The following is an 18,354-nucleotide window of genomic DNA, read 5'->3' as shown; positions in this document are numbered from 1 at the left end:
GTTCTTGATAAGTTTGCAAGTGTACCAAGAAACATGGACTTCGTTTTGTAACCATTGGTGTACTGTACTGTACTGTACTGTACTGTACTGTATGTATGTATGTATGTATGTATATATGTATGTATGTATGTATGTATGTATGTATGTATGTATGTATGTATGTATGTATGTATGTATGTATGTATGTAAGTATGTATCAGCCCAAATCAATGTTTCCTTTTTCCTTTCTAAAGTGTTTGAAATCGTCTGACCTCTTAAAATTACTTAACCTAACCTTACATCAATCTTGGCCCGTCCCCCCCCCAAAATATATTCTATATTCGCCACTGACTGTAATATTTGTCACAAATGGAAGATAGTAATTGCTTTTACTCAAATAAAGTCTTAAATCGATGGTCGATTAAGAAATAATACGAAATATTTTATTTTAGAAAATACAAACTTTACTGCTTTACAACTAGCATCGTCCTCTTCTATGGCTGCGCTTATACACCGTCCCAATACAGCGATATGGGCCTGGTTCCCATTTTTACCGCCGAGCGCTGCTTCGCTGGCATTGAAACAAGATTGTTCATTACAGCACACGTTAAGTGTTTTGTAAATTTCTGTTTAAATAGATAGCCAATCACTCAATAAACATATTTGAATCACACCTTACATCTTAATAAACAAATTCAGTGAAGAACGTATCCCTCCGCAGCGGAAAAACCGTACAAAATAATGTTAACGGTAGGTAGTAAATACTGTAGAAAATAAATAATTTCACACACTTTTCTGTTTAAGTGTTTTACGTTCTCATATTTCGGTCTTTCAGAGATCTCTGTTATTTATGTGGCTATGTTATTTAAGAATGGAGGAATAGCACACTCGCAAATAACTTCACTCAATAACTGCGAATGTCCGATTTTAGGACAACTGAAGCGAGGAAAATCACGCAACACAGACATTAAATAGTCACTCATAGACGCAACAGGATTTCTATGCACAAATGTTTGTGCTTTCAATAAAAAAATCATGAATAACTTTCAAAATCCACAGTGGCAAATCAGATGGGTACTGCAGCCTGCTGTTTTAATCTCTTTTATAAATCAGGTCCATTAACACTGTTGCATACCTTGGTCTTCTTCGGCTGCAATGTTGCTGCATTTGTGCTACTGACATGTATGTCGAATCAGTTTTTAATGATAACATGTATTTGACAGTGTTACCTGCATTAAAAAGTCGTGTATATCTGTGTACGAATGGTCTTTTAAATATTCTAGGGCTGTTATTACTTCAGTCGCGAAAATATATTTCGCGCGCCGCACGTTCATTTTATTAAACTTAGACGGCTCGATGTTTTTGCGTGTAAGAAAAATGAACCGGTTTCACAGTTTCATTTGATTGCATCTCATGCAGTTTCTTGATGAAATCACCATTTATATCCTGGGAACCATCAAACATAGATTTTTTGAGTAAGGAATTTTTTACTTTTTCAGAATGTGCGATTGGTCAAAAGCAAGAAGAGGCATTCCACTATCAACAGGATGACAGATCTTCGGTTTAATGTGTTTTGAAGAAGGCATTCTTCTTATCGTGCTAACATTAGTCTTCTGATTGTCACTCACAATGCGTAACAAGAAATAAAACGCAAGCTTCGACTTCCTTTACTTTTGAGAGTGTTAAAGTATGTAGCTCTGTACCTAAAAGCCTCTTAAAGAAGGAAAAACCTGTTGGTAACCTTTATTTTGTAATCAGAGCAGAAATTATAAAACAGAGAAATTTATTGACCAGGGTAATTCGATTTCTACTTTCGCTCGCATGGCAGTCATCTTGTGTAGTTTTTATTCGCTCAGCATGGAACGAAGCGTCTTTCTGTTCCAAGAAGGTGTCGAGTTTCTTGTCATATAACACCTGCTGTTCGATGTACTACCAACAAACACAATCTCTCTGCTTCATTTAGGCTCTGACTTTCTGCTAAGAGGCGCTCCTTTACTAAGAGTGTTATTCCAGTCTCGCAGTTAATATCTCCTACGTAGCGTGAAAGTGTGGATTTATTCGGTGTGGCAAACATATAGTTTCGATGACCTCGAATTAAAATTAAGAGAGAAATTCTTTCTTGAAACAACATTTAGCCATTTATGACGTTGTTACTAGTTGAAAGGAAATTCATGAAACGAAATCCCACTTCCCGATCTGTTTTTCATCTTACATTAAGGCACACAGCAGTAAACAATATTATGTACATAAGCATTAAAACGGTTCACGGCGAAAGAAACAGGCCAAATAAGGCAAAGAGTCTCAAATTACACCAGCACTCTTAGCAATGATCACTCAGCGTATCTCTTCAAGCAGACTAATGCCACCTTCTCAGCGCTCCAAGCGCCTGAACTGGTAACTATGACGTGTTCGCTCGTTTACATGTGTGACCGGACGAATGAGAGGGCGTATTAGCGCAGTCATAGTAGAGGGCGATGCAACTACTATGTCTGCTACGTCGCAGCGCTTCCGTAAGTGTTTTGTTTATCTATCACTGTTGTGTGTGATGTCTTTGCTCACTGAAGTTCTTTGGTGTCATTTTATTGATTTTTCTCATTCGATGTAATTTGATGGGCTGTCACTTCATGTGCACTAACTGATTCATTAAACGATTTATTGGTCCTGGGATCGTGCTATTTTCCTTTTAAAAATATTTATTAATGTATTGGTCCAGGGATCATGCTATTTTCCTTTCAACAAAATACCCGCACTCCCATTCATCGGTGCCAGCCAGGGAATAAACCAGCCCTGGACCTCAAGATAAAACAAACGACAGCGCGAGCAGCGGAATGCAAGACATATGGACAAAGATAATAAAAATTCACAGACATAGTACTCTCATTCATCCGTGCCAACCCTGGACCTCATGAAGAAACAAAAGACGGCGCAACATAATGGAGTCCTATTGAAAGCTAGTAAATACGTATATTATCCGCACACTTTATCTTGGTGCATTTACACCCTAGTGCTGAATCGGTCGACCTCGGCGATCTTCGAGATTCGTACTGGCAACCTTTGAAACACAAACTATGAATCGGTTAAGCATCGTTGTGCGACATCTGGCGAACACTTTACGAATTAGTACTGTTGTTGTTTACACAACAAAGCCAAAGTATAGAATTCTTGCTAGGAATAAGATTCGCATCGAGAAATGTTTTATAACGTTATATAATGTGTATGTGACATAGTTGTTGGCTTAAGATGATAACGGTTTAGAAATTTCATATCGATCGATCATATTCTCGATTCAATTCAGATTTCATTTTCATTCAGTTGGCAGCACCAGGCAGCACTATCGATACCGGGACAGCTCCCTCCTTACTCCTCACCCCCGTACACAAATGCACCAAGATAAAGTGTGCGGATAATACCTATTTCTTGCTAGTTACGACAGTATTTCTTAATCAGCCTCCGATCTGAGACTTTATTTGAGTAAAATCAATTATTATCTTCCACTTGTGACAAATATTACAGTGATATTCGTGGATCAACATCATTTACATAACCTTTCCAGGTATTTCCATATGTCTTCAACGTTGCTTACGATAGCGTAAGCAACGGTCTTCAACCATAGTTTGTGGTTTAACCACTGCCTTCCCAAATTACACTGACCCGACACGCAGGCAAAACCCGAAACACCACGTTAAGGTCAGCAAAGTTTTAACAATCAAATGAGGTAAAGCACAAAGAGTCAAGAAAGGTCAGGAAGCGCGCTCACGTACCTACCAAACAGTAGTAAGAAAATAGTTGTAACTCACCTCAAGAAGCAACGGTATAACACCTCAAACAGATGAAAATTAAACCGGGTATCAGATGTTATTTTACTAAAGGAAGGACACCAGAGTTTTTGTTAAAGTAAGATAGTATTTATTAGTTAAAAGAAAAAACAGCAAATAGAAATTGGAAAACGCCCACGACGTAAGATTGAAAATATAACATTTAAGATGAAATTTAATAAATAGTAAGAAAAATAAACTAATCGTATGCTAAGGTAATTAAGGGGGCCCCACGAACTAGAACTAATGAAAATATTATTAGTATAAAATGAACAAACATCAGTTAAAACGCCAAGTCACTTGAACTACCCAGTTCAATCAATGGGCAGTCCTCACAGGGAGACCAGTAGTTAATCCACTAAAAACACAACACGTAGGGAGAAGTAAAATTAACAAAAGAAACAGAATAACATATTACACGGATGCAAGAGAAAGAGGACCGGCAAAACATACAATAAATTAAAGGAAACACAAGAAATCCAGTCCAGAAGGACGAACCAGGAAGGAAAGTTATCCACCGTCAGGACTGTTTATTTTCAACAATCAACACCAACATCCGTTGCCATGCCGACGGACCCACGCCAAAACATCGCAAAATCAAATCCCACCGGAATCAAAGGCAGAAATAAAAATCAAATTTAGGTCAAAGGACCAAAGGGAAGAAAAAAAAAGTAGGAAGCCCGGAAAACAATCAAATAAGTTCACTGCCCCTTGATTAGAGCTAAGTAGTTCAAAATCAGTCACATTACCATGAAATTAACAGCGTCGTTAAAACTAGTTTAGTATCGTATTCAATTCTCTTATAAATCAATTTAGATTGAAATTTACTAGTCCTTCACCAAAACATTACAAGGATCCAGTGCCAATAATAGTATTTGATAAATCCAATCCGCACTGCAATATATTTCGTACCAAGTTTTTTTTAAATTATTTTTTTAAGAGAGTGATCGCTTCTACGCAGACAATTTCTAGACACATCACCACTTCCGTGCGATTTATTTCCTTTTTACTTCGGTTCACCAATATCGAAAGATCAGAAGTTTGAAAGGACGCCGGTCACCATTTTATCTTCATGTTTTCCAAAAAAGGTTTAATAAACAAAGATACATACAGTTTGTGGACGTTCCCCAGGCGAAATAAAAGGTAGCAAATTCCGAGGGCTGATAGGTGAGCCCTCTCACCCGTAACTCTTCAGCCGTAGTCCATCACGTTTTTTGGAAGATACCGGTACTTAAGTACCAAGTAGCCACTCGACACACGATACATCTTCTCCCAGTCACTATAGACAAAATGGCCCACTTCTTAATGCACCAAAGGCCTCGCTGAGGCAGTAAACTCCTATTGGCCAGTGGGCGGAGCGACGTAGTACCAAGTTTCCGACTAGATGTCACCTTGTATAAGGAACAGATACTCACGCCATCTCGGAGTCAAAGAGAGAATTAGAACTAGAAGTAGTTAGGGAGATCGACGACAGGAATTCAAGGTAAATAAAGGCGGAAAAATACCAATTTCTATGAGCATAGCACCAGGACCAAAAACGTTAGGAAGGAGAAGGTGAAAGCAAATGACACCTCGGTGACAACACGATCTTGATCAATATTAACTACCATTCCACACATATGGACTTCCACTGAAGTTAACGAATTATGCTAAATAACATAATAGTCTATAAATTCTCCCTCATTTCTTTATCATAAAACCTGCTTACAATATTATATTATTAATATTAACTTAATTCGTAAGATTTTTCATTAATTTACGTAACAAATTAATTTATGAAATTTTATAAATGAACAAACCTGGGATTCATACTCTTGTACGGTCACAAGTGAACACGTGATAAAACCCAGGCTTTCATGCGTAACAGTTATTAGTGATTGTTTAGGGTATAATGACTACTTGACAGTATGCGTATAGGTTTTAATTTCATGATTTTCCTTCTGATGGTGACCGTTTCAGATGGGAAGTTTTAACAGGACAATATCTGCCCTCACACTGCAGACGTCTCCTGACATCCTATCCTTTTACAGGATAGGACGGGTAGATATCTGTAGAACTCCCTTCAACTATAAAGCGAACTTTGGAGTTACTAAACCTCGCAGTGTAGCAAACACAGGCCTATTCCGTAGGATGTGATCCAGGGCCTTACTGATTTAATAACCTGCAGGATTCACCAATGTACATACAGCAGCTCGGTGTGGACACAACCTGTACTGACTACAGAAACACCCGAGCATGTTATCACCATATCATGTAGGCACACCCCATCATGGTGGTGCACTTTCCAGTTTACCTAGTGTAGCTTATATCATGAAACCACATCATACACTGATTAATGCCACTAAAAATGATTTATTTTCAGTTCCACAGGCCTAGAAATAGAGATTGAGGCAGATTACTTTGTTTGCTTTCCAGTGGTGGCCGCACATGAAGAACCCATTCCCGGCTACAATGACAACTTCAATGGGCCTGTAGGTCTAATGACGGCATATTTAACAGGTATAGCCTTGGTAGGCTTGGTGGATCCTGAAGTGGCCGAAGACGTGATCCCAGCTGATGTCACTACAAAAGGAATCATTATCGCTGCCTGGAAACGAACTCAGATGCCGTAAGTATGAAACTTCTTCCCTTTTCTGTTCAGTATTTCAAACAAAGTAACCTTTATATCATCATCATCATCATCATCATCATCATCATCTCCTTCCTTCCTTCACTACTGCAAGTTGACTCCTCTGTGGCCCGCCGCTGTTTTTCGACAGTTCTGTACTATTTTCAGTAACTGCTCTAACGTGAAGTGTGTTGTTCTGCCTTCGTCAATCAAGTATTTAGGGTATCTTCCCTTCGAGCTTCCCCAAAAGAATAATCTTTTCAAGGTTGTCACCTGATCTTTATTTTCAATAACTGCTCGAACGTCAAGTGTGTTGTTTCTTTGCCTTGGTCAATTAAGTGTTTAGGGTATCTTCCCTTCGAGCTTCCCCAAAAGAATAATCTTTTCAGGGTTGTCACCTGATCTTTTCATTATGTGTCCAAAGAACAGTAGAACTGTAGAACCTTAAAATAGCAGATTCTCACCTTTATTTCATGGAAAACTGATGTATTTGTCCATTTTTTCGTCCAAGAGATGTGTAACATTCTTCGATATGCTGACAGTTTGAAAGCATCAATCCTCATCGTTATCGTCATTATTATTTATTACTCTGTGCGCCCGCCTCTGTAGCGCAACGATTAGTGTCATTATCCCACGTCCTCGGGGGCCCGGGTTCGATTCCAGTACTGCCAGAAATTTAAGAATGGCAGGAGGGCTGGTATGTGGTTGAAATGGTACATGCAGCTCACCTCCAATGGGGGTGTGCCTGAAAAGAGCTGCATCACCTCGGGATGAGGACACGAGTTTACTTTGTTACTCTGTGCAGGACATTACCACCCATGGCAGAAGAAAGAAATTAGAGTTAATTATAGTCACAAGTCGGAAAGCAAAACAGACACAATCGCATGTATTGTTCACAGATTTTAGACCATCCTTCACTGCAGCTGAGGGCTTCACCCATTTCAACATCGCAGTAACTCATTTCCTTTACCTGGTACTTGGATGTCCTCTTGGTCTCAGAAGATTGGCAATTGAGAAATTGGTTTGGGAGAATTCTCTCTGCCCTCCAGATATCCCTTAATTACTATATTTCCTCGCTTCCTCTCATCTTGCTGATGTTGAATTTTTGAAGCATTGGTAAAGCTTTAATGTCCGTCTTCTTTCCCATCTTCCAGCCTCTTTGTTGTATGTCAAACCATAAATCTTCCTCAGTACTTTCCTCTCCAATGAATCAATTTGCTCTTCAAACACTTTTAAAGTTGCCCGTGTATCAGTATTGGCCGTACTAGAGTCAAATAAAGATGGCTCTGAGATACCAAGCCCGATGAGAACAAGTAATTTGAGCTATAACAGATATGAATAGCGTTCACTATCCTTTGCCATCCTCCTTTTCAACCCTGACAATCCTTATTCTAAAGAGCAGATATATGGGGACTAGAATACAGAATTGTAGTGTTGGACGTAATCGTAAATAAATTGGTCAAAATATTATTGTCACAGTTTTTACGGAAACATCATGATTGGAATATATCATTTATTAATAATGAAATGACAGAAACATGCTCTCTCTCATTCGCCTCAACCTGATGGTTGGTGGGTAGCATGACTATCCTCGTCCAACGACCTTCTATCCTGAGCCAGCTGCTTGATTAGTTGATATGGACGTCGCCCTTTAATACCATCGAGGAACCCTGCTCTAGGTCGTCCTCTTCTAGTCTTTCCTTCTAGTTTCCCTTCAAGCAGTGTGGTGCACCATGATGAATGCCGGAGTAAATGACCTGTCCAACTACATCTTCTTTTCGCGATCATTTTCTCTAGACTGATGGTTTCTTCAGCTCTCTTGAGAACTTCTTCATTTGTTAGCCTGTGAGTCCAGGGAATTTGTAACATTCGACGCCAGCACCACATTTCAAATGCATTTATTCTTTTCTTATCAGCCTGTAATAGAGTCCAGGTTTCAGAGCCATAGGTCGCAATGCTCCAAATGAAGCTCTTAATGAAATGCTTTCTTACTGGTAGTGATATTGCCTTGGAGGTCAATAGGCTTCTTTTTTTATTGAAAGCTTCTTTAGCCTGGGCTATTCGAGAACGGACGTCCTTTTCACACCTCCCATCAGATGTAATGATGCTTCCCAAATAACTGAACTGATTTACTTGAGTCAATTTTTCTCCTTCCAACCAAACATTAACATCTTGTTTACCACCCGGAGTACATTTCATTATCTTGGTTTTTGTTTTGTTAACTTTCATATTACAAAATTTGGTTGTAATACTTTACTATCTAAATCAGTATAGGCAAAGGCGATACATACACAGCAGAAGTGATTAGAATTTTGATGAATCAGCATTTGTTTCTGTGGGGTCAATGACCTCTGATATCATTATGTGATAACCGAACGTATCCTAACATAAATACCCTACCATAGCCTAATCTCATAGGCCACATGGAGGAGCCATCGGTCATGTTAGTGACAGGTTTTAGGGGTGAGCCAGGCTAACCTCTCCTTGTGGCCCAGTGACGCTGCACTGGTCCACCAAAAACTGAAAAACCGCTGGCCCAGTGAGCATTCACCGCTAACCTCAGTGTTGCCATCTTTACGGCGCTAAACCTCAAGGCTGCCACCGTATGCATGTTGTAGCGCGGATTTTAAAATCCAACAACAAAACATCGCTAACCTCACTGTTGTCATCTCTACAGCGCTAAACCTCAAGGCTGCCACCTTATGCATGTCGTAGCGTAGAATTTAAAATCCAACAACAGGAGATCGCTAACCTCACTGCTGCCTTCTTGAAAAGTTCAGTATTCCAAACACTAAAAGCTATCGAGCAGATACTGATTTCTGTTAGAAAAACGCAACTAATTGCACCTCGGGGATTTTATTAGGTAATTCTGATAAGACGTGACCCCTAAGTTCCATTCCTTGTTCTGAACATATAACCATTTACCAATAAAGATTAATTTTCTACACTTAACTAAGTAGAACCGTTCTTGCTGATAGCGATCGATGAGGGTATTGCTGCTGTTAAAAGTGTACCTACTTCAGATAGCTCCTTCTAAGAGGAGGGCGTGGTAAGTTAGTAGAGGAGCCCTTTTGCCCTTTAGCCCGTTAGCCCTTTAGTCCATTAGCCCTTCAGCCCTTAAGCACATTAGCCCTTTAGCCCATTAGCCCCAGGAGGAGGAGGATGAGGTAGAGAAAGAGTCCTTTTGCTCTTATGATAAGACGTAACCCCTGGGTTCCATTCCCTATCACGAATATTTTTTCGGTTCAGCATTTTGCATAGTAGTCCTCTCCTACACAAGCTACATGCTTGTAACCCATGCCAACAGATTGAAACAATAATATGTTTCCGAACCGATATTTTATGTTACATGTTTATGCGATAACTTGTTCAACTGCTAGGGACTTAAATGTAAGCGGTGTATTTCTTATAGCACTAAGCGTTCTGTTTAATGTTACTTTCCGCATGAGCTACATGCTTGTAACCCATGCTAACAGATTGACTGATATTTTATGTTTATGCGATAACTTGTTCGACTGATTTTCGCACAAGACGAATGATGGAAGTTAAATCATTTGAAGTTGTACTTTTGCTCTATCGTTTACCGAGCGAGTTGGCTACGCAGTACGTGCACAGTCTTTTTTAATTTTTACACCAGGCAAATCATTGAAGTTGTAGTTTTGCAATGTCGTTTACTGAGCGAGTTAGCTACGCGATATATGCACAGTGTGTTTCCATAGTTTTTGATTTTACACTAAGCAAATCATTGAAATTGTACTTTTGCTCTGAACACATCAAACAGTGTTCTGATCATATGTTGAAGTTAACAACATCGATTACAGTGTTCGATTCTAGTCTTGTTATGTTTCAATCTGATCTTCTTAGAACAAAGGTACCCTTAACATGTTCTAAACACTTGTATCAAGTACAGTGTTCAATTCTAGTCTTGATCACTTATTTTGTGTTCTGAACACATCAATCAATGTTCTGATCACATGTTGAAGTAAACGACATCGAGTACAGTGTTCGATTCTAGTCTTGTTATATTTCAATCACTTCTTTTGTAATCTGATCTTCAGGTATCCCCTGGCATGTTCTAAACACATGTTGTATCGAGTACAGTGTTCTATTCCAGTCTTGATCACTTATTTAGTACCAAGCTCGATAGCTGCAGTCGCTTAAGTGCGGCCAGTATCCAGTATTCGGGAGATAGTAGGTTCGAACCCCACTGTCGACAGCCCTGAAAATGGTTTTCCGTGCTTTCCCATTTTCACGCCAGGCAAATGCTGAGGCTGTTCCTTAATTAAGGCCACGGCCGCTTCCTTCCCACTCCTAGGCTTTTCCTGTCCCATCGTCGCCACAAGACCTATCTGTGTCGGTGCGACGTAAAGCAACTAGCAAAAAAAATTATTTAGTGTTCTGAACACATCAAGCAATGTTCTAAACACATGTTGTATCGAGTACAGCGTTTGATTCTAGTCTTGTTATGCTTCGCAAGTCTAAACATGCACAACAATGTTATCGCTGCACACTCTTGCCTTCGCGATGCAGGTTTAAACTTGTTCGATAGAGCAATGCTTTGACATAGGAAAAGGCCATAACAGCTTATGTATAACCGCTATTGTTAAAGATGACCGCTGATAGCTGTCAAAAAAGCACGAAGAATTTTTTAATTACCCGCCACCACATTTCAGAAGTATGATATTTAGTGCTAAAAAGATAGCAGCACGATGCTCGTATTCGATTATTGTTTGGTTGAAGGAGCTATGCCAAATGAAGGGAGAGTTGCTATAGTAGCCCCTGTATATAAAGGAAAAGGTGATAAACATAAAGCTGAAAATTACAGGCCAGTCAGTTTGACATGCATTGTGTGTAAGCTTTGGGAAAGCCTTCTTTCTGATTATATTAAACATGTTTGCGAAATGAATAACTGGTTTGACAAAAGGCAGTTTGGATTTAGGAAAGGTTATTCGACTGAAGGTCAGCTTGTAGGATTTCAGCAAGATATAGCAGATATCCTGGATTCAGAAGGCCAAATGGACTGTATTGCGATTGACCTATCTAAGGCATTTGATAGGGTAGATCATGGAAGACTACTGGCAAAAATGAGTGCAATTGGACTAGAAAAAAGTGTGACTGAATGGGTGGCTATAATTCTAGAAAATAGAACTCAGAGAATTAGGGTAGGCGAAGCTTTATCTGACCCTGTAATAATTAAGAGGGGAATTCCTCAAGGCAGTATTTTTGGACCTTTATGTTTTCTAATATATCTATATCAATGATATGTGTAAAGAAGTGGAATCAGAGATAAGGCTGTTTGCAGATTATGTTATTCTGTACAGAGTAATAAATAAGTTACAAGATTGTGAGTGGCTGCAGGGTGACCTCGATAGTGTTGTGAGATGGACGGTGGGCAATGGTATGATGATAAACGGGGTTAAAAGTCAGGTTGTGAGTTTCACAAATAGGAAAAGTCCTCTGCGTTTTAATTACTGCGTTGATGGGGTGAAAGTTCCTTTTGGGGATCATTGTAAGTACCTAGGTGTTAATATAAGAAAAGAGCTTCATTGGGGTAATCACATAAATATGATTGTTACTAAAGGGTACAGATCTCTGCACATGGTTATGAGGTAATTTAGGGGTTTAGTAAGGATGTAAAGGAGGGGGCATATAACTCTCTGGTAAGACCCCAACTAGAGTATGGTTCCAGTGTATGGGAACCTCACCAGGATTACTTGATTCAAGAACTGGAATAATCCAAATAAAAGCAGCTCGATTTGTTCTGGGTGATTTCCGACAAAAGAGTAGCGTTACAAAAATGTTGCGAAGTTTGGGCTGGGAAGATTTGGGAGAAAGGAGACGAGCTGCTCGATTAAGTGGTATGTTCCGAGTTGTCAGTGGCGAGGTGGCGTGGGAGGACATCAGTAGACGAATAAGTTTGAGTGGTGTCTTTAAAAGTAGGAAAGATCACGACATGAAGATATAGTTGGAATTCAAGATGACAAATTGGTGCAAATATTCGTTTACAGGAGGGGGAGTTAGGGATTTGATAACTTACCAAGGGAAATGTTTAATAATTTTCCAATTTCTTTGCGATCATTTAAGAAAAGGTTAGGCTAACAACAGATAGGGAATCTGCCACCTGGGCGACTACCCTAAATGCAGATCAGCAGTGATTGATTGATTGATTGATTGATTGATTTATTTATTGATTGATTGATTGATTGATTGATTGAGATCATCTAGGGTGTATTGTGGATAATTTTTGAACATCTACAATCTGGATACCAGGTCTAGGGAAATTTTCGATAACAGAGCATGGATATTGTCCCCTTCTTACCGGGCTAGACTCAGCCGGAGAACGAGAGTCCCAAAGGTGGACCTTTCGTTGTCTGGCTTTGCTTATTATTTTGAAAGCAGGAAAAGAGAACAGGACTAGCGACAATGACACAAAATATAAAACAACAGGTTCTTGACATTTATTGCAAACTAGCACACTCAGCAGTAACAAATTTAAATTAACAAATCTTGGTAAGTAAATTATATTATCTTCTCTGCCAGTTTTTTTAATACGGTGATCAACTTCTCCAGTATACTGGACGACATTATCTCTGTAAATATACAGACTAGCATTAGCCTTACCCCTGGCTTAACGAAACAACAACAAAAATAAAAATTATGTTTTTCATAATATCATACTATTTACAAGTTTTAAAAAAAGTGAAATTATCTGATTCAAATTTATCCTGGACGTTAAAGAAGAGAATCATTTAGCTTTGAATCTGCTATCTCAAAATAAACTTTCCTTCTTTAACACTCTGAATTGGACGTTACCTCAATTAGTTAAGAAAAATAGTGAAACCAAATTTTTATCGCAATATCACTCAGAGATGTCTCCATTGTACTTAATATTACACAATTGTGTTTATACAGTAATTGTAACTCCAAAACGTTCACTAATATTTCATCAGACAAACGTAATGTCAGTCTTTAGAATCTGACAACTTTAAGGAAATTCTAAGGTCGTAGGCTTTACAAAAATAAATTGTGAAGCTTGTCCACTGAAATAATTATTTCTTATTAATTATTATAGGGTACTCTGGACCTTTCTTTACTTAAATTCAAAATAAAATTCACTAAAGATTTAAGACTTCAAAAGTTATAGCAACACAAACAACGGTGCTGATAGCCAGGACTCACGTAAGGAACACGTGGCCGGGTCAAAACCATAGTCAAAGGAAATATCACAATTCAATGAAATAATTATCAGTCACACACACAGCATTCACAGTAAGGCACATGAGAATTATTTACAATATTTACAACGAATTCCAGCCTTTGACTATTAAATTTTATCTTTAATCCTAAATATTGGAAATTTCTCGATGACGGTATCGGGCAAAGAAAAATAATTTACGTCCCTCAGATGCGTGATTAAGTCTGGATAATCACTTATTTAAAGATGTAATTTACAACATTGATCCTGATATAAACGGCGGTAGATATCTGAAGAAATTGTCATCAACAAAACGCACATAGAATAGGTCAAATATGAGTATTCGCTTTTATTGGAGAGTTCGGCCGCCACTTCCACCTCCGGCTCCCAGGGGCCCGCTCCACCTCCTCCTCCCGAGCGGCCTTCCCAGGGGCCCGCTCCACCTCCTCCTCCCGAGGGGCCTTCCCAGGGGCCCGCACCACCTCCTCCTCGCGGGAGGCCTTCCCAGGTGCCCGCTCCTCCTCCCGCGGGAAATTTGAATTGGTAAACAAAGCCACGTGCTTTTTGACAGCTGTCATAGACAACAACGCATCGCTAACCTCACTGCTGATATCTTGACGGGCCTAAACCTCAATGCTGCCAACTTAACCTCACTAGCGCGAGATTTGAATCGGTAAACATATCCACGTGCTTTTTGACAGACTACCACGTATCGCTAACCTCAGTGCTGCTATCTTGACGGGCCTAAACCTCAGTGCTACCAACTTAACCTTACTAGCGCGAGATTTGAATCGGTAAACAAATCCACGTGCTTTTTTGACAGCTGTCATCCGCCATCTTTAATCAAGAGAGCACAGTACTGCACTCTTTGGCTACATACCTTTGAAATGTGGTGGCGGATAATTTGAAAAATGCTTTTTGACAACAGCCGTCTTTAATCGACAGAGCACCGTGCTGCACTCTTTAGTTGAAATGTGGTGGCAGGCAATTCCACGTGACAGCAGGCATCTTTAATCAAGAGAGCACCGTGCTGCACTCTTTAGTTGAAATGTGGTGGCGGCAATTTGAAAACTTCTAAGTGCTCTTGTTTGGAAACAAACCACGTGCTTTTTTGACAGCTACCATCCACCATCTTTAATCAAGAGAGCACCGTGCTGCCCTCTTTAGTTGAAATGTGGTGGCGGATAATTTGAAAAGCAGCCATCTTTAATCAACAGAGCATCGTGCTGCTATCTTTATTGAAGTAGGGGTAATTTCTACGTCACAGCTGTCGTCCGCCATCTTGCATCGCAAACCTCAGTGCTACACTCTTTAGCTGCTTACTTTTGAAATATGGTGGCAGATAATTTAAAAAATTCTACAGCAGCTATCCCTCAACGCTAATTGCACAAGATGGCGGCTATACATGACTCCTTAAGGGTGCTTACGCAAGATGGCTGCTATACATAGGTTCTTATGAGACTCCCTTGGGATGTTTGCGCAAGATGGCGGTTATACATGGCTCCTTATGAGACGCCCTAGGGATGCTTGCGCAAGATGGCAGCTGCTCTTATGAGACTGCTTAAGGGTCCTTGCACAAGATGGTTTGAGACTCCTTAAGGATGCTTGCGCAAGATAGCGGACACAAGATGGCGGCTATACACGACTCCTTATGAGACGCCTTAAGGGTGCTTGCGCAAGATGGCTGCTGCTCTTATCAAGAAAGCTAGCTTAGAGGCTAACGTGCCGTGCTAGTTCGATTCATTCAATTTGGGGCTTAAATGCAAAATGTTAAATATCTCGAAAACGGTGCATCGTAGAGCAAAACGGACAAAATTTTCCCGCCTTCTACCGGGGTTCGCAGTATGAGGAACATGATAACATAAGAAAAACACAGTCTAATGATGAGATCAACGGTTCGGTTCCTACTTAGGCCCTTTGGCATTTGCTCTGTTTTAGCTTGTATTGAAGCAAGTTTTTGTAACATGATCAGGTCTAGCTATGGTAGAGAGTATAACGTGCTGTTCTGGTTTGATTCATTAAATTTGGGGCTTAAATGCAAAATGTTAAATATCTTGAAAACGGTACGTCGTAGAGCAAAACGGACAAAATTTTTCTGCCAAATACCCAGGTTCGCAGTATCAGGAATATGATAGCATTAGAAAAACATAGTTTAATGATGAGATCAACGGTTCGGTTCCTACTTAGGCCCTTTGGCATTAACGGCTATCTAATTCTACAAGATGGCGGCTGCTCTTATGAGACAGCTTAAGGGTGCTCGCACAAGATGTCTTGAGACTCCCTAGGGATGCTTGCGCAAGGTGACGGACACAAGATGGTGGCTATACATAGCTCCTTAGGAGACGGCTTAAGAGCGCTTGTACAAGATGGCTGCTGCTCTTATGAGACGCCCTAGGGGTGCTTGCGCAAGATAGCAGCGACAAGATGGTGACTATACATAGCTCCTTATGAGACAGCCTAGGGGTGCTCGCACAAGATGGTGGCTACTCTTATGAAGAAAGCTAGCTTGGAGGCTACTGCGCAAGATGGCGGCTGCTGTTATGCATGCGGTGGAGGGCAATTTGAAATTCCATGTGTTTGCGGCCATCTTTAATCAACATAGCACCGTGCTGCTATCTTTAGCTACTACCTTTGAAATGTGGTGGCGGCAATTGCTACGTAACAGCTGCTATTTTGAATTAACAGAGCACCATGCTGCCATCTTTAGCTACTACCTTAGGTACGTGGTAGCGGGTAATTTGAAAAATTCTACGTGCTTTTTTGACAGCGGCCATCTTTAATCAATACAGCATCATGCTGCTATCTTTAGCTACTACCTTTGAAATGTGCTAGCAGGCAATTTGTGACAGCTCTCATCTTCGTATTTCAGATATGGTACTATATCCCAACCCATTGCCTTTAGTATATCCCCAGAAATCGTATCAATTCCAGCTGCTTTTCTAGTTTTCAACTTTTGTATCTTTCTGTAAATGTCATTGTTATCATAGGTAAATGTTAATACTTCTTTAGTATTACTCACATCCCCTATCCGGACATTATCCTTGTAACCAAGAATCTGCTGACTGAATACTTCTGCGTTTTGAAGATCCTCGCATACAGACTCCCCTTGTTCATTAATGGTTCCTCGAATGTCCTTCTTTGAACCTGTTTCTGCCTTACCTATACATTAGTGTCGTGCATTGTTCGAACTTGAGACGGGTAACCAAGACAGAACATCTTGTGCCTAGCTGCATATGCAACCAGTATCACGCATGAGTGGAGCGTGTAAGCTAAAATGACCGAGTTTGCTCCAATTCGTTCGACAGGTCATGTTCGGAGCGAAGCTTGCTGACTAGGAAGGATGGCCTTGCTTGCCTTACTGACGTTGCAAGCAATGTAGTTTTCTCCAGATATGGGGAATCCCTTGTTTACATACAGCAAAGCCCGGGAATTCGGAGCTATGAAAGGGCGAAGGAATGGTTGACTTACCATTTTGTTTTGAGCTGAAGTTCACTATGGCACGTGAATCGACGGACTGCGTTATGACTAAAATTCAAAGCAGTGAATATAAACTAATCAAGAGAGATGGGCCCAGTTCTGATGTTTGGAAGAAGTTCCTGCTTGTGGTCACTACAGATAGTCAGCAGACATGGTATGTTTCCCGTGAAATGTGCAATGCACTGTTAACATATAAACCCGGTACAGCTCATTTAAAAAGAAACACGTTTGCAAATTTAATGCTGGCTTTTCTCTCCAAGTATTGCCCGGCATTACAATGCAAACCTTAACTAGCGGGTGTGATTTCATGTGTGCCAAAGATTTCCGACCGTTTAACACTGTTGCCGGAGATTGCATTAAAGAATTAAGGCAAGAACTGATTAATATGGGTGCTAATTTTGGAAAAGTAGATATTGTTGATGTGTTACCGCATCCTTCCACCATCAGTAGATACGTCCAAGCAAAGGCAGATAAAATACGAAGCGAAATAATGCCGCTGATTAATTCTGCTATACACGACAAATGTTGCTCGGCTACTGTTGATATGTGGACTGACCAATACAACCAAACCCATTATCTGACGCTGACCACGCAATATATGGACAGGGAGTATAAGCTGATCAGTAATGTGGTTTTTACTACAAAATTTCCAAGTACAAAGAAAACAAGTGCAAGTATAATTGAGGAAGTTCAAGAAAGAATGTCCGAGTTAAACATTCCTCAGTGTGGTTATGAAGACATGATTTTTTTTTGTAACAGATCAGGGTTCAAACATAAAGACAGCTTTCGAATAACATAGACGTGTGCCTTGTGATGCTCACTGTATAAATACAGCACTTGCGCACGTATTTGATGACACGAGATTTCTTATGAAAGATGCTCCAGTATCTGCTAACACAATAAACGCCACAAAGGTCCCTGAAAAAAGGGGTCTTGCTGCATGTTAACCATTTCTCCGACAGGAGCGATAATTACTACATTATTTTCCAGTAGGCCTATTGCTTACCTATATATATACACGAGGCCGCCTGAGTTCAGTATATTGTAGAATCACAGTCTAAAAATACGAGTTTAATTATTGACAGTTACATGCTCAGTCATAAGTCCACCATTGAGGCAAAAGCGAATGTTTCCATAGATACAGGTGCGCGAGACAAACAACAGAGTACGGCTAAACGAGAACGAGGGGAAGCGAGCACGTCCACCTGTGCCTCAGACAGCGCGTGAAGGAGCGAGTATGAAGGGGCAAGTTCGAACGAACATAGCTCGCCTCGCCTGTG

General features: G+C 40.1%; 1 protein-coding gene across 1 annotated transcript in view; it reads left to right on the top strand.

The window, feature by feature from the left end:
• Positions 1-18,354, top strand: part of LOC136879363 (putative fatty acyl-CoA reductase CG5065) — a 99,410-nt gene that overhangs the window by 43,730 nt on the left and 37,326 nt on the right. The window contains exon 5 of the mRNA XM_068229093.1: positions 6,210-6,402. Coding sequence (XP_068085194.1) covers positions 6,210-6,402 — 193 coding nt within the window. The remainder of the gene's footprint in view (positions 1-6,209; positions 6,403-18,354) is intronic.

This window comes from Anabrus simplex, chromosome 8 (assembly GCF_040414725.1).
Source record: "Anabrus simplex isolate iqAnaSimp1 chromosome 8, ASM4041472v1, whole genome shotgun sequence".
NCBI classification, from domain to species: Eukaryota; Metazoa; Arthropoda; class Insecta; order Orthoptera; family Tettigoniidae; genus Anabrus; species Anabrus simplex.
This window is presented reverse-complemented; position numbering and strand designations above follow the sequence as displayed.